The following is a 24,434-nucleotide window of genomic DNA, read 5'->3' on the forward strand; positions in this document are numbered from 1 at the left end:
CATGAAGCACATAGGAAGCCGCTGCAAGCCTGCTAAGTGTCATTTTCAATGCCTGGTGTTTATATCAATCAAGACTATTTCTATGCATCAGTGTGACGTTAGTATCGATGCTGTGTGTCATTCTTTGAAGAGGCAAGCAGACAAAGAACATATCTTTCAATTATAGAGCAGATAGAATTAGGAGAATGATTTCATGGATAGCCATCTGGCTGTAATCTTCTTTTTCTCTGATGCTCAAACACAGAAAACCCACTGCTTATGTCAATAATCACCACACGCATTAAGAAAGACACTACTCGGCTTGACCACTCTCCTCATCTCCCTCGCACTTGCAACTATTTTTGTACTTGTATTCTCTATTATTCATTGTAAAGGCAGTTATTGTGGAAACAGCTAATGGTGAAACTCACCGTGAAATAGAGCTTTTTGTGAACGAACACCATACAGTTTCTCTCCGTTTTCTAGTTCCCCCTATAAAGGTCAAATAAAAGCACTCAGTATACTAGTGTGATATAGTATGCCTCCCATTTTTCCAGCTGCTGCCGTAATGGAACCCTGCCTTTGTCTGCTCTTTCCATCTCATCTCTCTCTTTCTCCACAGGCCCGGGGCGAAAGTGTCGGCATCGCCTCTCTGCTCTTATCAGCAGGGTAAGTAACCGTGATGCTGACACCACTTCGGTTATTGAAAATGTATAACCTGCCAACCACAATGCAAGCCTATGGCCTTAATGTCTGAATGCATTTATGGTGTAATTGATTCTTCGTGTCCAGATTCTCATTAACAACTGTAGCTGAAAATGTTGCTGTTGTTACATTTTCTCTCCAGGATGGGTGGTGCTCTGTATAGCATTGACAGCATGCCAGACCTCAGGAAGAGGAAAGCGATGCCTTTGGTCAGAGATCTGGTGAGTTTCTGCACTAATCTCTTCATATTCCTCTGACTAAGTGTCTTACGTCTCCCCAGTTCATCTATCACTCAGCTCAGCAGTCAGCACTCTCAGCTACAAAAGCTACTCCTGTTTTCTTTCTGAATCTCTACTATCTTTTTATTTACATGTTCTCTTTTCTAGTTTCTGGTTCATTTTACTCTCTTTTGTTTACATCTTTTAACACTCTGCAACTCATCTGCTCTGCTAATGGATAATGTATTACCCTCCTATTAAAGCCTGGCACTGATGTGTGCTCGATGCTGTCATATAACAGACCCATTGTTACCCCACCCTGCCATCATTCCCATCCCTTCCTGACTCTCCCTCATTAGCAATACGACTGAGAAGAACATAAATCATCTGTAGAAACCTCTGACTCGTGTGTAAAGTTACTTTCTTGCTGCACAATAATGACAACATAGTCACTTTTCTACCCTAGTTGTGAAGACATGAACCTCAACGTTTACTAGCATGGGTACATATTCAGCTCCCAATCCAACAATCCAAGCAGTGCCACACACAAGTAATTAGTTTGAATGACTGTCCTGATTAATTAATAAACATCTAGGAAACCGTGACAGGCAGACACAGGCAGGTGCAGCTATGTTGGTTTCCTGTCACTGTCTCTCTCTGTTCCACACACACGCTCAACTTGTCAGAGTGTCTCAGGTCATTGATTGGACGAGGTCGGATTCTGGCTGAATGACAATTGAATATTTTTTTATTCGGATATCCGGTAATCCGATGTAGTTGTAGCGGTGACTTCTGCAAGTCCTCCCCATCCTTCAAGTCTTGTTTCTCCTGTGCTTTATTGAGGATCTTGCTATAATGAAAAGAACTATAATACTCACACAGCGAAAGCATCAATTCCTCAACAATTCTTGCATTTGTACTTCTTTATCAAAATTCCTTGCTGTTTCTTGCCCTTTTTTTAACATTACATTTCTCCCCTTTTTTTTTCCCAACTTCACTGCAACAGGCAATGGTGAGTAACACCAACATTATTTGCTATAGAAACACTTACAATAGTGAGAGTATACTAGTTATCTTTTACCAACAAATTGGTCAATTTTAAATAAAAAAAATTGTTTTTAAAAAGCACTTTACATTTTGCAGCTGTCACCTCCACTTTGTTGTAACTATTCAGGAAAACATTGCCAGACAGCAATAAGAAACATTTCCTCCTGGGCTGCAGTGAGATTGCTCTTGATATAAAAGGATATTAAATGTGGGAGCTGAGAGAAACTGACCCCTCCTCTGCTGTCACTCAGTCCTTGGTCCAGAACTCCAGGAAAGCAGGCATAACCTCGGCGCTGACGTCCAGCACTCTGCACAACGAAGAGCTGGTCAGTCCTCATTTACATGATCTAATCAAAGTATTTCACCTAATGCCAAAAGACATTCTAGTGTGTCCACATATGCAAGGCTTTACTCTGAATGATCACTGTGCTGACCCTCCATCTGTCTCTTCTGTACCCTTGTAGAAGAGTCATGTCTATAAGAAGACCCTCCAGGCCCTCATATATCCCATCTCCTGCACCACCCCGCACAACTTTGAGGTGTGGACAGCCACCACACCCACTTACTGCTACGAGTGTGAGGGACTGCTGTGGGGTATTGCTCGCCAGGGAATGCGCTGTACTGAGTGTGGTGTGAAATGCCACGAGAAGTGCCAAGACCTGCTCAATGCTGACTGTCTGCAAAGTAAGAGAAATGTTGAGAAATGCTACTACATTTCAGCCGCTAAAGGATTAAAAAAAAACACTGGATTACAATTATGATATCATTTAAATTTAGCAGCCCATGGAGTATGTTTATTTGTATGTCTATGTGCATGAATATGAATATCAAGGCAAACTGAGGGAGCGCCTCAAAACGATGCTCCACCACTTTGTTTCTCTTAGTGAGGAAATATAAATGTTTTCTTGATCCGGCTAAAATACATTTATATTTTTTTAATTCCTTGAAGATCCAACCATCTTCAAAGCGTATGTCATGCAAAAGAGCCAATAAAAACAAATGGAATGGTCAAAGTTGTCATATAGACATTTAGGGTGAATTGACTGATTGACGATGTCAATTCAAAACTGTTTTGATCTGCTACCATTTGCCCTGTTAAAGTTACTGCATTACATTTTAATACAAACTTAACACTTCCTGTATGCATTTAAAATGAAAAACCCTTCAGCATTTCAGTAAACAGAAACCCTTTATTTCTTAGCAAGGTTTTTATTGAAACAATTTCAGGAATCTGTTGTGACTGAAGTCAGACAATCACACTTTGGATAAATATTCAAGAACAACCAATGAACATGCAGGAATCAGCTAGAAGTTGTAGTCGCAGCTAGCATTTTTTTCAATGTGCTAATGTTTTTGTTTTATTAAGAGAGAACTATCTAGTCCATTTATTTCCTTGTAAGTCTATTTGTCAGTGACAAACACGGAGGTCCTGATCTTCCTCCTCATCTCCTCTCACTCCTACTTTCTTATTTTCCTTGTTCTCTTCAGAGGATATTAAAAGCCATTTGTCTTTTGTTGTCATCCACCTCTAGTTTTTCCATATCTCTTTTTCTCAGCATTTTATAGCTCTGCAAATCTGTCTGCCTCTGATTCATGAAATATATATATATGTTTTTCATCACCTATACAGTCTTCTTCACTTGTCTGTATTTTAAATTGAAATCACAGTTTCAAATGGTCTTATAAATTGTGAAAGATTATCCTCAGAGCAATTTTCTGTTATTGTTATCATTAATTACATTCAATTCTATAACTGTAAGCACAATTCTGTGAAGCACATCTCGTATAACACCATTTCTATTTGGCTTTATATGTCTAATTCCTGTCTTTTTCGGCTTGATTTTCCAGGAGCAGCAGAGAAGAGCTCCAAACATGGTGCGGAGGACCGAACCCAAAACATCATCATGGTTCTGAAGGACCGCATGAAGATCCGTGAGAGGAACAAACCTGAGATCTTCGAACTCATTCAGGAAGTGTTCACCATCCTCAAGGCCACCCACGTCACCTATATGAAGCAGATCAAACAGAGTGTGCTCGATGGCACCTCGAAATGGTCAGCGAAGATCTGTATCACAGGTAAGAGGGGAGTCACTTTCGGTTCGGTACAGTAGCTTTGAAGGAAGCTGGCCGGCACGGTCAGCATCAATGTCAGGGGAAACAGCATGTGTCGGGTGTTTGTGTCTATAAAAAGAGATGAGCTGCCGTTTGGATGATGGGAACACAGGTGGCGTTTATGGGGCAGTAGAGCAGAAGGTCAGGTGAGTTAAGAGGCATCTGTTTGCCTCCAAACACACTCACACACACTGTGGCTGACCAGCTTGGCCATTTTTTTTTCTTCTCCCTAGTGTTGTGTGCTCAGGGTCTACAAGCCAAGGATAAAACTGGTTCCAGTGATCCATATGTAACTGTCCAAGTGGGAAAGACGAAAAAGAGGACCAAAACCATTTACGGCAACCTCAACCCTGTCTGGGAGGAAACATTTAATTTGTGAGTCATGTCCTCTTAAAGAAATATATGAAAAGTGTGATAATCAGGGCGGGAAATATTGTTTTTAATTAATTCATGTGTTGAATTTGAAGCTCTCCATAGTGACGTCTTCAAACAACATTTCAAAATCGGAGTTTTAAATTTTATATGACAGCAATAGTAAACAAAAAGCACAAATATAATTTTTTTTTTGCTGTATAAATTAGTTAAACTAATAATTGATTATGAATATTTTTTATTCATTTTAAGTGAGTTATGTAAACATTTTAGTTTTAGTTGACATATATGCTGTATGTTGATTAAATATTTTCATATTTTTTTTAAATGTGTTTTTTTTTTGTGCACTTTAAAAGCATTTGATATATAATTAGTCACGATAGTAATCCATCTGCTCTTGCCTGTCAGCCGTGGCTCACTCTCACTGCTTCTGTGTTTGTAGTGAATGTCACAACTCGTCAGACCGCATCAAGGTGCGAGTGTGGGATGAAGACGACGACATTAAGTCTCGTGTGAAGCAAAAGTTTAAGCGAGAGTCAGACGACTTCCTCGGTCAAACTATCATCGAGGTCCGCACTCTGAGCGGAGAGATGGACGTCTGGTACAATCTGGGTGAGTTGAATTTTTACTCCCCCTCGCTTATGACACCGCAGCTTCTTACTGGCCTGGTCAGTTTATCTCGTCACGCAGTTGTGTGCCTGACTTAAAACTCCTCTGTTGACTGAGCTGCTGAATGTTTTGTGCTCTTCACAGACAAGCGTACGGACAAGTCAGCTGTGTCCGGGGCTATCCGCATGCACATTAATGTAGAGATCAAAGGAGAGGAGACGGTTGCCCCATATCACGTGCAGTACACCTGTCTGCATGAAGTAAGCTCAGTCTTTTTGTGTGTGTGTGTGTGTGTGTGTGTGTGTGTGTGTGTGTGTGTGTGTGTGTGTGTGTGTGTGTGTGTGTGTGTGTGTGTGTGTGTGTGTGTGTGTGTGTGTGTGTGTGTGTGTGTGTGTGTGTGTGTGTAAAAAGACAGAATGGTTCTCATGTTCTGTAAATGAATGCAGTTTTGGGGTAAACTGGTATTATGAGTGTGAATGTTTTTAGTCTACTTTTACTTCTATTTTTTTACTTTTACTTTTACTAAATATATATATTTTTTTCCTCTGCTGGATTTAGCTGTAGAATTTACAAAATGTGATTATACACACAAAACATGTATAATTTGAAATTACCACACAAATATTAAAAATATGCAGTCACTTTATTGCAGGTTCAGCATGTGCTTTTGAGTCAATATGATCTGTACTGGATGTGGATGATTACATCGCATAATAATGGGAGATTGGAAATTATGATTGCGTGAATCTTTGATATCACTTAATGTGTGGGTGCGTGTGTTTGTGTGTGTGCGTGTGTTTGTGTGTGCGTGTGTGTGCGTGTGTGTGCGTGTGTGTGTGTGTGTGTGTGTGTGTGTGCGCGCGCCTCTCTGTACCAAGCTGCCCTAATGAACCATGCTAAACAGGTTAATTTACTTGACTGATGTGCATGTCCGTAATTGATCCATTCCAAATTAAACTTTCCACTCAGTGATGTTTGCTCAGCTCCACAAAGATAAAAAAAAAAAAAAAAAAAAACAAACACTTCCAGCAGCAAAGACACATTTCTGCTCTGACTCTGTGAAGAAAACCCTGCTGATTGATTGTTGACCAATCGTTGCTTTGTGTATGGAGTCATTACTCAGGCCATTACTCAATAGAACCTTAACTGACAAATGACCGCTGTTATTGCTGCGCGTAAGTGCCCATAAACCCACTCAGAATGTTTTACAGTGGTGCAATGCTTTATGGCCGAGGCAGCACATTGTGTTGGCCTCATAATGGAGTTTTATGACTCTTTATGTTGCACAGCCGACAGATACAACAGATTGAGAGGTTGTAATCTGCTGTCTTTGTAAAATTAGAAGTATATAAACTCTGATTACAACTGAGCGAGATGTGAACAATCATTTGAACTTCTTGACTACTTCCTACTAATTTTAAATCTGTGTTATATGTTGTTGTTTTTTGGCATTGTCTTCCCTCATGACTTTTAGTGCACATTTTTTCCCTTCGTCCCTCCTCTCTCTCATGCTCTGTTTTCTGTCCTGCAGAACCTCTTCCATTATGTGACAGATATCCAGAATAACGGGGTGGTGAAGATCCCCGATGCCAAAGGGGATGATGCATGGAAGGTCTACTTTGAGGAGACTCCACAGGAGATTGTAGATGAGTTTGCCATGCGCTATGGAGTGGAGTCCATCTACCAGGCCATGACGTACGTTCATGTCTGAAAACCTGACTCCTTTTTTTTTTAAGACTGTGTTTGAGTGCCTTGTTGATTGTTTTCATTAAGCTCTCTGCTGTTATTATCCAGTGTTTTCTCACATGTTCGTTCCTCATTTGCAGACACTTTGCCTGTTTGTCATCGAAGTACATGTGCCCAGGTGTGCCTGCAGTGATGAGTACCCTGCTGGCTAACATCAATGCCTACTACGCCCACACCACCCAGGCAACCAACAACGTCTCTGCCTCTGACCGCTTTGCTGCTTCTAACTTTGGGGTGAGTCACCACAGAAACATTTAGCAGACTCAGTATATTATTTCACATATTTGAAGGTTTCCTTCTTTGTCTTGGTACAAAGTCACTGTCCCTTTTTATATGAAGCAGTCTGGTGTGTCTGCTATGTGTGTTTTAACACCAACAGAAAGAGCGATTTGTGAAGCTTCTAGATCAGCTGCATAACTCTCTGAGGATCGACCTGTCCATGTACCGAGTAAGATTGCTTTTTTCATCTCACTGTTTACGCTCATATTATCTTCTATAATATCTTCTGAAATATCTGAAATGTTTCTCTTTCTCCTTATATGTCTCACTTCTTGAGAAGCAGTAAAACAAAGGAGGCGGATGTGTTAATTAGACTGGCAGCTCCTCTGAAACATGCACAAACACATTCAGGAAACACTGGACACCCACACAGTAAGACTAGGGTTTGCTGGCAGTGAAAATTGTGTGACCAGGTTGGATCTTGCCCAAGGACACAAAAAAACACGCTGGACAAGAATGGATGTGAAGAAGTCAGGTGTTGTGCCTCACTGTATTTTTCTTTTTCTTTTTTTCATTGTCTGACGGCAGAACAACTTCCCAGCCAGCAGTCCTGAGAGGCTGCAGGACCTCAAGTCCACTGTGGACCTGCTCACCAGTATCACCTTCTTCAGAATGAAGGTACAGTCCCTTCTTCCTTCACCATCTGCTAAAGTCATCCACTCAAACCAACCACTGTAATCCACACATAGGAGGCATTAAACTTCATCAATAATTTTCTCACAGTATGAAAGCAGAAAGAAGATTTCCACCTTAAAATGAACCTAGTGCTGGATTTCAAAATGCAAACTGCTTCTTTTCAAGGAGTCATTATTTCTTTGTCACTCTTATTATGTAAACAATCGTGAATCAATGCGCCCGTCACTTGTCTAGTTTAACTGTTTCTCTGCTTTGTGTGTTTGCGTGTTTAGGTCCAAGAGCTCCAGTCTCCACCCAGAGCCAGTCAGGTGGTGAAAGATTGTGTGAAAGCCTGTCTCAACTCCACCTACGAGTACATCTTTAATAACTGTCATGAGCTCTACAGCCGCGAGTACCAGACAGATCCGGTAAGAAGCAGCAGCGATGAGCTGAATGTCTGTGTCGGTGTGTGTAAATGTGTCGCTATTTCTCTTTTTCAAAAACTTTCAACTTGAATTTGCCTTTTTGGTATGACTGTAATCACGCAGAGGCATTTGCCTTTTGTTCAAACAAAGTATGTAAAAAAATATGTAGTATGTAAAAAAAAATGGGAGCAAAAATGTAGTACATTATTATATAATTTACTCTGAAAAGAACATTTAGACACAAACTACTGCAAGCAAATTAAAATAGTAAAAATATCGAGGCAACTTTTGAAAGCCATAACAGTTTCATGTGTTGTTCTGTTGGTTTTCCACAAGACTGTGACTTGTTCTCAGATTGTTGGCTGCTTCTGTGTTAATATCCACCAAATTTATATTAATATAATGTAATGTTAATATTCCCCCAAGAACATGTTGAATTTGCTTTGTGCTAAAAGTATGTTATATTAGTTTTCATGTCTACATACAGCACGTTTCAATATGGCAAGGTGTGCTGCTTTGTTTTTGTCAGGTTTTTTTTCTTCTTCTTCTTCTTCTTCTTTTGTGGCAAAACTGACAGTCAATTTTTTGGAGTTCCCAATTTTTTCTCTGCTGACACACCAGACTTGGTCACTAAACTTGAGTCAACTTGAGTTTCTGGTTGCTCATGATTTCCAGACAATCTACCACTCTGTATTTTTTATTTGGAGGGAAAGCAGTGAAGTTTACTTAATCAATCACTGGACAGCTACAAAAAAATGTTTTCAATTTTCTTTTTCTTTTATTGAATTTGGTTCAGTCTCTTTGAAGAAAAATGCAGGATAAATTGACACCTAACCCCAAACTCAAAACAAGAGTTGACTTGTCATCATTTATGTTCCTCGATTTGCCCTCATTTGATATGTCGAATGCACTCTGACACTGTGTGTGTGTGTGTGTGTGTGTGTGTGTGTGTGTGTGTGTGTGTGTGTGTGTGTGTGTGTGTGTGTGTGTGTGTGTGTGTGTGTGTGTGTGTGTGTGTGTGTGTGTGTGTGTGTGTGTGTGTGTGTGTGTGTGTGTGTGTGTGTGTGTGTGTGTGTGTGTGTGTGTGTGTGTGTGTGTGTGTGTGTGTGTGGTGAGTCCCCAGCATCCTCTCAGTCTGGGTAGGCCAGGCTCCTCCATCCATCACTCCTGCATCTGATTTCAACAGGGATTTCTAGAACTTGCTTTGAGCCTTCATTGAAGTGGCAGCCCCATTCCGACTCCCCCGTGAATTTCAAATAAGAATTGTTTTTCCTTTGAATAAAATATTTCATCCTGAGGGACATTGCTATATTTTGTTGAAATCTCTACAAGATCATTCTTCACTCTTCAAACCCTGCGGCGCCCAGCTTAATTTTTTTCCCCCCAGATATTTCAAAGAAGTCGACCAGACAGTTGACGTTCAGAGTCTGTTTAAAGCTGTTTGAGCAGCAAGTGTTGAATATGTATGAATTGTTGAATTAACAACACAGTCAAATGTTCCTCCAAAAGTTCCTCTATTTGTCAGACAATAAAAAATACTATTAGTAAAACTCACATTACAGTTACAGGACTTTGCAACTTTTCTGGTTGTTTGGCTCATTGTTTTGTTTTTTTACCATATGTGACTGGAGGTTTGGCTGAAGTATCATTATGATAAGGGTGAAGAAAAAGACACCATGGCTTTGAAAACTTACAATACAATGCAATTATCCTCTCAGCATATCTTATAAAAAAAAAAAAAAAGTGGCCAGCAGGCAAAACTTCCCCCAAACAGTCAGTGTCAATTTTCATTGAGAATCTACTTGTGTCGTTGTATTTCCAGGCCAAGCAGGGTGCAGTGCCTCCAGAGGAGCAGGGACCCAGCATCAAGAATCTGGACTTCTGGTCCAAACTCATCACACTTATCGTCTCCATCATTGAGGAGGACAAGAACTCTTACACTCCCTGCCTAAATCAGTATGTCTCTATATGTCCTGCCTCTGTATTCTCTTTTTTTCACCTTTCAAATTTAATCGTAGCTCTTTTTAATGACATTTTAATGCGATACAGTTTTCCGCAGTTTCTCTCAGTACCACTAAATCTGCACTCTCAGGCTTTCTTCTGCCTTGCTCATTTTCATATATGTTCTCCTTCTCCATCAAGATTTCCCCAAGAGCTCAATGTGGGTAAAATCAGCGCTGAAGTGATGTGGAACCTATTTGCTCAGGATATGAAGTATGCAATGGAGGGTGAGTGACACAGGAGATGATATAATGTAGTTGATATTCAGATGGTATTTTCAAATTTTTTTTTACCTTAATTTCTAAGAGTTTACTTGTAAATACTTTAGGGAAACATACCCACGGCAGGGCATACTGTCTGCTGTTCTTAATGGTGCTCCCTCTCTGTTCATCTATACACAACTGAATATTTAAAAATCCTAGTGAAAAAAGTGTAACGATCATACACAGATCATTTGCGCTATGGTTAATTTAGTGTTATCCCAAGCACGCAGTAAACTACATTACCTGCAGTGGAGATATTTTCCAAGTTTGTTGAGTATGTTGAGTGAAGTTTTTTTTTTTTAAAGTGAATATCTCTGAAGAATTTGGTTGTTTTTTTTGTCAAACCTGAAGTATATCATTAATATTTTATTTTAGCATAATTGGTTCTCTTTCTTCCATTAATGACAACTACACAAGTGATTGTGTACTTAAAACCACAGATTATTTTCAACAAGTCTGTGAGGAGGTGTGTTAAACTCCTGATCTCTGCCACTGTGTGCACAATAGATCTGTGGTTATTGCAGATCAACGCAGTTTAAACACAAAATCTACATGGATTTGATCTGCTCTCACCTTTTTTTCAGAACATGAAAAAAATCGCTTGTGCAAGAGTGCCGATTACATGAACCTGCACTTCAAAGTCAAGTGGTTGTACAACGAGTACTGCAAAGACTTGCCCTTCTTCAAGAGCAGGGTGCCTGAATATCCTGCGTGAGTAGCTTCTAGTCTTGCACAGACACACAACTGAAAAATAAAAAATAAAAAAAATAAAAATAAAGAAATCTTTTGTCATTTGGGGATGACAGCTGGCAAATGTCTGAAATGTTGCTCTCCATAGGTGGTTTGAGCCATTTGTCATCCAGTGGCTGGACGAAAACGAGGAAGTGTCTCGCGACTTTCAGCACGGCGCTTTGGAAAGAGACAAAAAAGATGGGGTAAAAGTTTCCAGCTCTTCTTATCTTCCCTTCAGTCCTCTGGAAACGCTGAGTCACTGTTGTTCAGGCAGAATTACTGTAATCCATCCTTTGTATTTCCTCTTGTCACACTCAAAGTTATCATCCACAGTTTCGCCCTCCCTTCCGCTCTGCCTCCCACACTTCCCCCTGCCTCTCCTGCGCTCATCAAAGGCAAAAATAGAAGCTTGGACACCGCAGCGGAGACGTGGATTCTTTAGAAGTTTAAAAAGGAGTGGTTGAGACTTGCATGTGCTTGAAGAGGAAGACAACTCTGTTACAGCAGGGCATTGTGAATTAATGGCCTTATGCCAGACTTTTGACTGCAGGAGGGCTGTCCTCACCTCATTACTCAGACTCCCCAGAGTAGCACCTACACACTCACCTCTAGCCAATTAGGGACCAGGCACTAACCAGCAGCCAATTACAAGGAGACAGACATGAGCTCCCACCTGTCACTGGGTGTCTGTCTGACTGCCTACATGGCTGGTCGGTTTTTGGAGGTCTGAGGCTCTGCACATGCCCTGAAAGATATCAAAGGTCCAGTTTATATATAGCACCTAATGGTCTGTCAATATGCTTCGAGTTGGGCAGAGGTCATATCTTGCCAGCCTCCTTTGAATCCCAGTTTGTCACCTGCTACCCTCTCCTCGAAAATGGCCCCTTTTTTCTTTTTTTTTTTTTTTTTCCTCTTGTATGTTTTTTCCACCAGTTTAAACTCTTTCTGCACATGTTTTCTGCCCTGCAGTTCCAGGTCACGTCGGAACATGCTCTGTTCTCCTGCTCGGTGGTCGACGTGTTCTCCCAGCTCAACCAGAGCTTCGAGATCATCAGGAAGTTAGAGTGCCCGGATCCGCAGATTGTAGGACACTACATGAAGAGATTCGCCAAGGTAGATCAGTAAAGAATTTTTCGATTGTAATTCTAATCATTTTTCTAAATTCAGAAACTAAGCAACTATCCCCTGATGATTGATCTTTTTCTGTTCTCCTCTCCAGACCATCAGCAATGTACTTCTGTCCTATGCTGATATCATCTCCAAGTTGTTTGCCAACTATGTCACCATGGAGAAAGTGGTGAGTACCCAAAGACGTGATTAACCTATATTAACTATGTCAACTTAAGACAGTCAGTGCTGTTTGACACAGCCAATGGCAAAATATTTGATTTAATTTGTGTAGAACATGAATAGGTCTGTAAAGTGTATCGCTGAAGGTTTTCAGATGTGCATGTGTCATCTTGTTTTCAGCCCTGCATCCTGATCAACAACATCCAACAGCTGAGGGTTCAGTTGGAGAAGATGTTTGAAGCCATGGGTGGAAAAGATGTCAGTGATTCTGCTCTTTATTGCCAACCACAGTTTTTTATTAGCTTAGTTTTGTATACGTACATTATTTAAGTATTTGGACACAGATGATTTGTTCAGGGTTACGGTTAGTATTATTACTGCACAATCCACTCAAGCAGCTGTCTGTTTTCATATCTGTACTGTAGCTGTGTGTGGAGGCAAGTGACATCCTGAAAGACCTGCAGGTTAAGCTCAACAATGTCATGGATGATCTCAGCAGGGTCTTTGCTGTCAGGTAGAAACACATTCACACACAAGCACACATCACAAACTGCATCTCTGCAGTACATATTTGATTAAAATCTTTTCCTCGATAGTTTCCAGCCTCATATTGAGGAGAATGTGAAGCAGATGGGAGACATCTTGGCTCAGGTGAAGGGAACCTCAAACGTGGGAAATGCCAGCAGCGTCGCCCAGGATGCTGACAACGTCCTGCAGCCGATCATGGAGTTCCTGGACAGCAAGTGAGGCAACCTGCCATTTAGGTTAGGTTAGGTTAGGTTAGGTTAGGTTAGGTTAGGTTAGGTTAGGTTAGGTTAGGTTAGGTTAGGTTAGGTTAGGTTAGGTTAGGTTAGGTTAGGTTAGGTTAGGTTAGGTTACTTTATTAATCCCCGAAGGGAAAAATTTTTTCACTACAGCAGCATACAGAAGCAATAAGATAATAATAGAATAATAGAAAAACAATAAAATAGCAGTAAAATAGCAGTAAAAAATATTAAATATAAATATAAAATATAAAATGCACAGTATATACAGTACAGTATATATCTATATATATTATATACAAACAACCAAGAAACACAGTCAACAGTGTTATTGTTATGTGATGGATTTTGCCAGAGGTGAGTTATTGTACAGTCTTATTGCGGTCGGCAGGAATGATCTCCTGTACATGGGTTCTAAGAAAGATTGTACAGTTCTGAAGGCATTTCATTGTTCAAGGTTTTGCCCTGACAAGACAAGCTCATGGATGCCTTTTTGTTTGTCTCTGCATTCAAAGTGAAGATATGTTGAACAGTCAAGTTTGTGTAGATTAAGTGAATGTGGAGACCAAAAACTGACTAACTTCCTTAAGAATTTATACTTAATTTCATAAACAGTTTGTGTCAGTCCAATATTAGTAGACGGCATTCAAACTCCTTTAAGACATAACAAAAGGCTTAAAAGGCAACCATGTGTTTATCTGACTATGGATGAGTAGAAAATCATTGAAATTCCCTAAAATCTGAGTTTTTGTGCTTTTCAGACGAGTCTTTTTTTTCATTCATGAGGGGATTTCTAGCAATCACCTTTTCCATTTATGATATTTTTTTTCTTCAGAAGAACATTGTCTTCCGTCCTCTGCTTAACATTAATCTCTCCTTTCTTTCCTGTGTCTCCCGCTGCTGCCAGCTTGACTTTGTTTGCAAAGATCTGTGAGAAGACGGTGTTGAAGCGTGTGCTGAAGGAGCTGTGGAAGCTGGTGATGAACACTATGGAGAAAACCATCGTTCTGCCGCCACTCACGGACCAAACGGTGAGAGCACACAGAAGAATTGGCACACAAACACAGGCATATAAAAGGCAGACAATATAAACAGTAACCTATAGATTATGTTGTTTACAAACACATAAAGAGTGATACGCATTTAACACAAACAGACATATCGACATCACTGAGCTTACTGATTATTTGAAATCAGTGCGAATATTTCTTTGAAGAAAGATCAACATTTCATACAATATGTTGTAATGTCGACCACAGTAACAAAGTAGACAGCAGAAAAATGACTTGCAAAGCACATAACACACACATAAGCCCACACATGCAGTAATGCGTGCCTGAACACACCTCCAACTGCCAAGGCAGCATCAAAAGAAAAAGGAGCAGGAGGTGGAGAATGAGGAAAGGGAACACAAAGGCAGACATTTTGTGTGTGTTGCGATTCAAGATGGCCCTGGCATAAACAAAAGATCAAACTGCTTTTGCATCACATCTACATGACATCCTATCCTCTTCTCAACCCCTGCACACAGATATATTCAATATTGCCCCCCAGTGCCTTCATTCATCCAAGCAATCAAGATGAAACCCTTCAAAAAGAGTAAAAAAAAAAAAAAAAAAAAAGAAAGAAAGAAAGTGAAAGAAAAAAGGATTGCACCATATCATTCTAACTCCAGCTCATGGCTGCTCTCCAGTATGTCAGCCAACAATTATTTGTAGAGATTTCTGATTCATGAGTAACTCCCAACAGAGTGGCAGAAACATTTTTGCCCAAAGGATCTGGCCCACTTCCAAAAAGAATCATACATTTTGGAAAGCAGCCTCTCGTTTTTTTTTTTTTGTTGTTTGTTTTTTTTGTTTTTGTTTTTTTGAATATATGTGTTCTTATTTATGTTTGGTTATAAACTAAAGAGCCTCATATCACTGATAAAAAAAAAAGTGATAAATGATCAGTGCTAGCCAGTATTAGAATTACTGGTTAAGCCTCAGGAGCCACCAGTTCAGTTCAGCTTATCTAAGAGGATAATAGAAAATCAAGAGCATAGTGGAAAACAGTAAGTTTGACTTTTAAATGATAATTTCTTCATTTGAAGTTGCTGTTAAAAGCTTAAACACTTATTTGCTGAAGTAAAGTAACATAGTTTTGGCTCCCTGCTCAGTTCTCTACCTGTACTTAGTCCAGGCTCTAAACAGGTGTCAATTGGTCCATGTCCCTTCAGCCCTGGGGCCCAAACTTGTGTTTTTGATTGATGTGGGGCTCTTTGCAGCTTGACTGACCCTTCTCTCTGGTTGTTGTTGTTGTGATTACTATGACATCCTGCTCCCACCGCTCTCCCTCCACAGATGATTGTAAGTACAGCACTCCTGCGTGTCTGTCTGTCTGTCAGTCCACAGTGGTCGATTCTCTGCTATATGTGGCTGCGATCTTCCCCTGTTTTTTACCCTACATCACAGTGTCTCCCTTCTCAAAACCTCACCTCTTGATCTGTCCCATCTCTCCTCTCCTCTCCTCTCCTCTCCTCTCCTCTCCTCTCCCTCTCTCCTCTCCTCTCCTCTCCTCTCTCTCCTCTCCTCTCCTCTCCTCTCCTCTCCTCTCCTCTCCTCTCCTCTGTCTCTCCTCTCCTCTCCTCTCCTCTCCTCTCCTCTCCTCTCCTCTCCTCTCCTCTCCTCTCCTCTCCTCTCCTCTGTCTAACTCTGTCTCTCCTTTGAGAAGACAGAAGCATGGTGCATTCCTAACTCGTTCTGGTAGGTCCCACCCCCCACTCCCCTCAGCAATCTTCACCAATCAGTGCCCCCCTTTTCTGCTGTCTCTTCTTCCTGAACACTCTCCTCAAACAGGAAGTGGTACTCCTCTTTTCCGCCTGATGTTGCCTTGTTTCTTCTCATGCATTGTGTCCTTTTACTGGGACTCTGGTGGGGTGACTCTGATCTCTCAGTGGCTTGGTATCCGGTGTCCTGACCTACCTCCAGCCCTCCTCCTTCTAGTCCTCCCCCCCGTCCCCACCCTTTCCTACCTGTTTGAAATGCCCTCCCACCCCCTTACTGTGGGTTTGTTGCTTGCATCTGATCTATTTCAACACTGCAGTCTTCTCTCAGTATGCTGTACAACACTGTACTGCACTGTATGTCTCTGCAGACCTGTCATGTTGGTCTGTCCTGGTTTGGTTTCATGTCCTGTTGTTACTATGATTATTGTAATGATGGTATGATCAATAGTTTTTCTTAAGAGGTTATTGGTTTGGGTTGATGTTGGTCAATCCAGGTGCACTCAATGTACTGTTTGAAAATGCTCGTAATGTCTTAAAGCTCTATGGGATGGCTTCCATATTTGACCTGCAATGTTTTATTTGTACTTGACACCTACAGCGTTTAAGAACTTATTCTGCATAGCTTGAGACGCTTCACAATAGTTTTACTGATCGATGTTGTTCTTGATAGCACACTGGCCAAATATATAGCACCACATAGAATGTGATGTTATTTTTGGGTAATTTTGTAATTAACAGTATTTCGATATGTCTCTCAATCAACATGATCTGTGCTGGTTTCTCATCAAACATCATAAAAAGTGCAGGAGTGCAATAACTTTGGACAGAAGTCCTCACATAGAGCTTTAATGTATTGAACAATGCATCTCATCAGAGTTCTTTCTTGAAAGGAAAAGTTGAACATTTTGGAAAATATAATTATTTGCAGAAAATTACATCACAGGATCGGTAAAGCTCTCATGTCTGTGTACTAAGTATGTAGCTCGAGTTAACTTGGCATGAAGAGTGGAAACGGGGGGAAACAGCTACTCCAGAGTTTCCAAGATATCTGCCTCCCAACACCTCTAAAGCTCACCGATTAACATGTTAATTCTCATTTAATTTGTGCACAAATCACAATGTTACAAAGCTTGCATGTATTCGATTGGCGACCACAGCTCAATGTGCAATGACGTTGCTGCTGAAGTTGAGCCAGGTCAAACTCGCTGGACAACACTGCACATTTGTTTATAGAGTTGCCTCGTTCAAATGAATTAGCACCCTGTGTTTTTTCAGACAAGGGGAAATTCTGGTCCGATCACAGCCGAAGAGGCTTTGCTAAGTTAAGCTAATGGTGTTCTGGCTGAGACATGAGGGTGATACCAAGTTTCTCATCTAATACTCAGTAAAGAAAGATAATAAGTGTACTTTCCAAAATGTCAAACTACTCTTTTAAATTTTATTTCACTCATAGAAAAGGTCGTATGTTAGGGTGCATTTGGATTTTTAGTGTCCAGTAGTCCCACTGCTTCCTGTTACTGTTTTTGATTCAAATAGCATGTAAACTAATTAAAAGTGGCCTGGCCCCAAAATCAGACCACATAGTGTATTACCATTTTTGTACTCCACCGTAAAATAATGATCATCAAAATGGTTTTGAACACAATGCTGTAAAAGCAAAGATGTCACCTGCATATTTCTCTGTATCCATTTACTCTTGTCATCATGTTTTGCTAACTAGCAATTTGTTAAACTAACTGAAGAAGGTGACATTTCTGGCAGTGATGAGTGTCCTCAAAAGCCCTCATCTGCACTTTTCTTGGCGCACTCTCATCGAGCCGATGAGAGTGAAGTCAGACAGCAGGAACTGGCCACTGCTTGAAGTATTAACCACATGCTCTCTTTCCAGGGGAGGCTGAAGAATGCTTCTCACAGTGATGTAAGGACTAAACCCCTTTAGATCAATGTGTCTTGTCTCTCTCCTCTATGTCCTCTCTCTGTGTCTCCGTGTCTCTCCCTCAGCTCCCCAGTCAAACAAAGCAGCGGAAATATTACGTTTTCACTTTTGTTTCTACACGACAGTCTTTATAGTGCTGTTTACTTCTTATTAGTTGCTGCACTCCACACTAATCTACATGCAGACATTTGTGACATAAACACACTAAAAAACAACAGGTCAAGGTGTTCAACAGCTACTTAATTTGACTCAAATTTCCAAAACAACACATTGTTTCGGGTCATGATTGGCTGTCTACATCCCCACAGAAGAAAAAATAGGGTGTGGTTTGGCTGCAAGTAACATCACTGAAGACAGTGATGATTGGCGCTATCACTTGGAGGGCTTGGTTTATTTAACCAGTAAAGTCTGCTTGCAGGAGCAGAAAAATTGGCTTTAAGTTATAGATTTATCACAGCAGCCCCTGCAACCAAAGGCACACACCCTATTTTCTGATAGTTTATAATAGTAGCAGTGAAGGGAGGCTAGATTCCTCTCATATGATGCAGCCAAGCATTGCTACCCTCACTGAAACACATGCAGTTGAAATGATCAGACACATCACAGTTACAAACGTGCACACAGTTTTTTTTTTTATCATGAAATTCCTCCAAGAAACTTGTATCATGTTCAGTTTTTTTGATGTTGCTAAAACCTACAATCGATTCAAGCTACAAAGAGTATACTGTAAAAGCCTATTTCTTGTCTAAGGCTGTAACCAAAGATGAGATTTGAAGGTGCTGTCAGCCACACTTAGTGATATCTTCTCTTACCAGAGCATTGCATTAGGCTGGATTTCCAGTAAATACCTGCGTACAGCACCGTGCTACTGTATAGCTGTTACATAAGTGCGTGCGCTGAGCCATTTTCCTTCCTCTTTGTACCGAGATGTCTCTCTCTCTGTGTGTGTGTGTGTGTGTGTGTGTGTGTGTGTGTGTGTGTGTGTGTGTGTGTGTGTGTGTGTGTGTGTGTGTGTGTGTGTGTGTGTGTGTGTGTGTGTGTGTGTGTGTGTGCGCGCGCGCGTGTGGAGTGTAATGTTTTGGAATAAATAAAACAGATAAGTGTGATAACGGCACTTGAAGGAAAAAGTACCTTGACATCTGTAACGCGGCTTAGAGTGACTGTTTATGAATGTGTGTGTCAGAAGCGTCGCTGTCCTCTGTGTGACACTAGGCCGTTTACTGCTGCCCTGCTTTGTCACGATAATAACAATACCCTTCTCTCTCTCTGCTTATCTACCTTTCTTGTTTCTCCTCCTGTCTTTCTGTCTCTTCCAGGGCACTCAGCTCATCTTTAATGCTGCCAAGGAGCTGGGACAGCTGTCCAAGCTGAAGGTACAATATGTTAGGACACAGTTATGCTCTGGGCCTGACACCAGTGCTTCAGACTGAGACTCTAATCGTTTAGAAAATGTGAAGAAGAGCATATGAATGGACAGATTGGTCATTTTGCTTTTTTGCTCTCCCGCTGTCATTTAAAGGAGCACATGGTTCGTGAGGAGGCCAAAGCACTAACACCCAAGCAGTGTGCTGTAATAGAGCTGGCGCTGGACACCATCAAGGTAAGAGATTCATTATTGTATTTTCAACTGATACTGTGTGTGTATGTGGAAGAGTTTGATGTGCTAAATCATTTAAGTTATGAAAAACACGTTGAAAAAGAAAAAACAAAAACAAATCATTATTATGTTGATGTTATGGGTAATTCAGTTAGGTGGAAATAAAACCAGAAACGAGACTCCCAAATAAGAACTTGCTCCCTTTTCTGAGCTTTATTTCTGTTTGACAAAAATTTACTCGACAGTTAAATCCCAGAGTCTGAACCAGCAAGGCTTTTCAATAATAAAGCATCCATATTAAATGAGCAGGGTGTAGGATTTTGTGGCATCTACTGGTGAGGCTGCAGATGGCAACCAATTCAGCACCACTCGCCTCAACCTCCCCCACAAAAGTCCTTTTCTAGTGTTTGGTTTGTCCCTTCTGGGCTACTGTAGAAATATGTTGCTGCAACATGTCTCCGTGGAAAAAACCCGCTCCCTGTGTAGATATGAAGGGTTCATTGCTTTAGGGGATTACACTGTAATGAAAACATAATTCTGAATATAATATTCCATTTCTGCTACTAGGTCCCCCTAAATCCTGCACACTGAACCTTTAAAGCACCCGCATGGTACTGAAATGATTCAGAGTTTTTAGAGCGCTTCAAGGGCCCTGACATGTCGAAATTGTTGTACATATTTAATTAATTCTTTTGGGTGATCAGTGACAGCAAAGTTAGTTTGTAACCTGGATCATTCCTTTCCTGAATTATTCACAAATTATTTTTTCTGTTAATTATTAACACTTCGGTGAATGTAAAACCAGGAAATAGTGAAAAAGGCCTATCGCAGTTTCCTAAAGCACAGATTGATATAATAAAATATTGGATTCAATTTTGTGTAAAACAAGGAAAAGCAACAAATTCCCACATTTTAGTATCTAGCATGGAAAAATAACTATATAGAAATAAACACATTTTTAATTGTTCCTAGTTTTCTGTCGATGTGACAAATTGATTTGATTAATTGAGAGTGTTGCAGCTCTGGATTTATGTGTGAATGTTTGAATCCTTTTAGTTTCATATGAACAAAGGGATTCCCAGGAAAGCTAACATCAGACAGCACAGTTGTAGTTCGCCCTGTTAGATAATCTATCTGCTTTGTTCAATTCTCATTTGTTGCTTTAATTTCTCTGATAATCTGCCGCAGCAAGATGTTAGTAAACAGCTGTTTTATCTCTCTGCCTTTTTGTATGCTAGCAATATTTCCATGCTGGTGGTGTGGGTCTGAAGAAGACATTCCTGGAGAAGAGTCCTGACCTGCTGTCTCTCCATTACGCCCTGTCGCTCTACACGCAGGCCACAGACAAACTTATTAAGACCTTTGTCCAGTCACAGAACGCACAAGGTAACCTAAAGCTTTTTACTCTCTGTCATGCTCCTTTGTTTCTCTGCATTTGGAAGGTTTTGATTTCTACTTATCTTCATTTGAAAAGTGTGAACTTAATTTCCCTGTTGTTACGTAATTCTCTGCTTTGAACTCTCTGAGGAGCCAGCGCCTCCCACTCCTCTGATGACGTTAGGGTTTCCCAAATGCCGAACCATATATCCTGAAAGTATCTCACGTGCTTCACACAGCATAAAGTCGAGACCATGGCAGCACAATATTTTCTCAGTGCTCTGAAACGCTTATTAGTCTTCTGATAACCAGCCTCCGGAAACACAGAAGCTATTCTTTACATGATCTGACAGCTATTTGCAATGGAAAAAAAACAAAAAATACCCACCCCTTCTTCTTTTTTTCCCCCCTGTCTGATTCTGTTGCTCAGCCTCCATCCCACCGTCTGATAGTTACATAACAATCATCATCTGACAACAGTGTCCCCGAGCACCGCTGGTAGAAATGCCTTTTGAGTGGATGGTCGTTTAAATTTTAATCAGGCAAAATGCCATGCGGTTTGTGCAGCATACCCAAATATGTTTTACAGTGGTAGATCTGTGAGTTTTTAATGCTGCAAGACCAGCTTTGCACTGCAGAGCCAAAGAACAATGAAAAAGAAGAACTGATTCATTCGAAATACCTGAGTTTCCCGCAACTGCTTATATATGTTGGTCTGTTTTTCTACTCTGTAATTCTTCAAATGAACCTCTGCAAACCTCATATTTCTACATGTCTCTCCTTTCTCTGTCTACTCCCTCCTCCTGCCCCGTCTGTGGGCCAGTGTTCGGCGGGAAGGGGGTGAGATTCACCACTAGTGAGGATGTTTACCCAGAAAAGGGTATGTGGCACTCAGGGCCTGAGACATCAAGGAATACCAGAAAGCCTCCAGACCAAAGCCCAGCTCCTTTCCACCTTCCACCCCACCCCCAACCTCCACCACCCCCCATGTGCATCCTGAAATCCCCCTGCCTGCTCAAACTCATCCCGACAGAAAAATGCAATGCACAGATTCAACATACTTCCTCTCTTTTTCGCTGCCCTTTTTTGCACACATACAGTACATGCCCCACCACAACAAAAGCAACACTGACTTTATGCATTCATGCATGAAATGTACACACTGATGTCTGTATGTACAGAACTGCACTGAATACATACGCTATGGATGGTATGTATGAGCAGACACTAAAGCATGATGTGCGGACATCAGACCAAGATAATAGAAATGCATTAAAGTGTGGAAGAATCCTGATGCAGCATGATGTCACCGAGAGAGGCCAGAGGGCGGAGTGTGTGTTAGCGTGTGTTTGTGTGTGTACACGTGGACGAGTGAGTGACTGAGCAGAGCAATGTGACTTGAGTGAGACTGTCCTTAAGGTTGTCGAAGCAGACACACAGACTATTATCTGTCTTCTGGGAGGAAATCCTTCTCTCCAACGTTACCGCCTCTCCCGCTGTGTTTGAAATGAAAGACGCTGATGAAGAGGAGTAGGAATACCATGAAGACGATGATGGCTGTTGGCTCACTTTGTCTGGGAGGGCTCCCTGTCCTTGCCTCCTCTGTCATCACACACAAACACAAGCAGAGACAGACACACACAAACACCCCCACAGCTCCCACGTGCAGCGCGGCCCTCCCTAAAGCTGTGATGAGAAAGTGTGCTCAACTCATCCCCCCCCCCTCCACAGATTGAGCCAATCAGAAACAATCCCTCAGGTCAGGTGGTCTGATTTCTGTCACTTTAGATTAGGATAGAAAGATCTGACTCTTTCTCGCATACAGTATATTCACACACACTCGCACAGGGCGATGCTGGAGCTGTATGCATTCAGCTAACACAGTGTTTGTGGATGGATCCGGCTTTGTTGTCTCATTTGATGCTTTGATGATCAGTTGATGCTGCACATGCTCAGGCACATGGACAGTCGTCTCAGATGGACAGCTGAATTTGAAATGGCTAACACTCCAGTAACAGAGACTTATAAGTAAATCTGTTACACACCAAGTTGTGTTGTTTTCCTGTGGAAGGAGGCCAAGGAAAGCTTGGAAGCAAAGAAAGGCAAAAAACAATGACAATTTTATTAGGAGCTGAATACCCAATTGTGAAATTGAATCTCTACTGACAACATAAACCTGAAGGCTAGTGCAGGACTTTTACATATATATGAACCTCTGTTACCTTCAAGCCCTTATGAAACAAGTTTAAAGAATTAAGAGTGATTAAACCTATAATCAACAAGTAAATCTCCCTTGACTTTCAAATGTTCGAATAGTCATTAAAATGTAAAAAATGAATTACTATATGGCAACTTAACTTATTTCCATCTTTACTAGCGCCTGGTTGTAATGCGTTAATCCTGTCAGAAGGACGCGTTAAGGAGCAAAAAAGCTGTCTGCTTGCGAAAAATAAACAACATAAGGAGAAGAAGAACACGTTGCAACCAGGCTCCTGAGCTTTTCTGGGTAAGATTGGGTGTTTCTTTGAGATCAGATGTCACAGTACGAACATGAGAAACATGCAAAAACGACTATAGAAACTTAAATAATCGCATGCACCGTTTTACAGCCATAACGGTAGCTAGTTAGGAATTGTATATAGCAGAGCCTATGACGTCAGCACGTCAATGATGTTTTTGTCATTTCTGTCACTGGCAGAAAGGGGAGACAAAAACTCTTTTTAAAGAGGTTTAAATGTTGAAATTGAAATACTAGTTGGCGAGCCCTTCTTTTTTGCATCATATGACAGACAGATGGTAACCTAAAAATACAGAAGACTGATGAATTTCTTGCTTTTCCTCAATAGCCTGAATAGCCAAATGTGAATTTTTAATCGTGACTTATTTTTTGGTGTCAAGATTTCTCCGTTTTAAAATGAGCAACATGTCATTTTGAGATGACACAAATTTCTAGAGCTGATGAATGATAAATGTAAAGAATTTAAATTTTGTTTTTTTGAGCACCAGATTTGAATTTGTGAACCCTAAAAAATCTGAATATCAAGTTTTTGAAATTGAAAAAAGTTTCAGAGAGGAGACACCAGACCACATAAACAGACAGATGGTTTTCAATACAATATTTCCACACTGCCCTTTCACTGGTATTTAAAATAAGTTTTTAGTTGTGGTTACATTTCACAGTTGGGTAGTTAGTTAAATAACAGAGCAGTGTGTCGGCAGCTCTCCTGCCAGCTGCTGGATGTCCTCGACTGTAACGAGGAAGCAAATTAACTCCCTGTCAAACAGATTCCTCTGAATAGTTTCTCCAACCACGTTAGAGTGGATGATTAGAGCAGCATGAATCAACGAAGCTCAGTGGAATTTATTCTTATGAACTCGACTGCTGCAGAACGAGGATTTCAGTGATGACTGCCATTCTTGCCCACTGAAAGCTCCCAGCTGCATTATTTGTAAATGAAATATTCCCGAGTCATTTGTAAATTTGCAGTGAGGTTGAGAGATACTTTGGTACAATTATATTACAAATCTGAGATTTTGTGTCAATTCTGGTGAACATTTGCAATATGGTAGAAAATTTGCACCTCTGATTGCTGTTTGTTA

At 40.8% G+C, this 24,434-nt stretch overlaps 1 protein-coding gene across 8 annotated transcripts in view; it reads left to right on the top strand.

Annotated features, from left to right (window-relative positions):
* The window catches only part of unc13a (unc-13 homolog A (C. elegans)), a 49,400-nt gene that overhangs the window by 17,840 nt on the left and 7,126 nt on the right, over positions 1-24,434 (top strand). For 2 of the 8 annotated variants that reach the window (XM_069694936.1, XM_069694940.1), the window contains 28 exons: positions 602-648; positions 827-905; positions 2,201-2,275; positions 2,414-2,633; positions 3,798-4,025; positions 4,295-4,436; positions 4,876-5,045; positions 5,187-5,302; positions 6,574-6,737; positions 6,869-7,022; positions 7,168-7,236; positions 7,596-7,685; positions 7,976-8,110; positions 9,930-10,063; positions 10,250-10,335; positions 10,956-11,082; positions 11,210-11,306; positions 12,073-12,216; positions 12,323-12,400; positions 12,574-12,651; positions 12,819-12,907; positions 12,990-13,136; positions 14,065-14,188; positions 17,813-17,842; positions 19,177-19,233; positions 19,380-19,460; positions 20,696-20,843; positions 21,658-21,714. In XM_069694936.1, the coding sequence (XP_069551037.1) occupies positions 602-648; positions 827-905; positions 2,201-2,275; positions 2,414-2,633; positions 3,798-4,025; positions 4,295-4,436; positions 4,876-5,045; positions 5,187-5,302; positions 6,574-6,737; positions 6,869-7,022; positions 7,168-7,236; positions 7,596-7,685; positions 7,976-8,110; positions 9,930-10,063; positions 10,250-10,335; positions 10,956-11,082; positions 11,210-11,306; positions 12,073-12,216; positions 12,323-12,400; positions 12,574-12,651; positions 12,819-12,907; positions 12,990-13,136; positions 14,065-14,188; positions 17,813-17,842; positions 19,177-19,233; positions 19,380-19,460; positions 20,696-20,843; positions 21,658-21,714 (3,166 nt within the window). Of the gene's footprint in view, positions 1-601; positions 649-826; positions 906-2,200; positions 2,276-2,413; positions 2,634-3,797; positions 4,026-4,294; positions 4,437-4,875; positions 5,046-5,186; positions 5,303-6,573; positions 6,738-6,868; positions 7,023-7,167; positions 7,237-7,595; positions 7,686-7,975; positions 8,111-9,929; positions 10,064-10,249; positions 10,336-10,955; positions 11,083-11,209; positions 11,307-12,072; positions 12,217-12,322; positions 12,401-12,573; positions 12,652-12,818; positions 12,908-12,989; positions 13,158-13,257; positions 13,568-14,064; positions 14,189-17,812; positions 17,843-19,176; positions 19,234-19,379; positions 19,461-20,695; positions 20,844-21,657; positions 21,715-24,434 lie in introns of those variants that run through there. The other 6 variants (XM_069694938.1, XM_069694942.1, XM_069694939.1 and 3 more) reach the window with 4 other exon arrangements.

This window comes from Brachyistius frenatus, unplaced genomic scaffold (assembly GCF_029030835.1).
Source record: "Brachyistius frenatus isolate BFR_SWC_R1_liver_20210118 unplaced genomic scaffold, ASM2903083v1 Contig_18, whole genome shotgun sequence".
Classification (NCBI taxonomy): domain Eukaryota; kingdom Metazoa; phylum Chordata; class Actinopteri; family Embiotocidae; genus Brachyistius; species Brachyistius frenatus.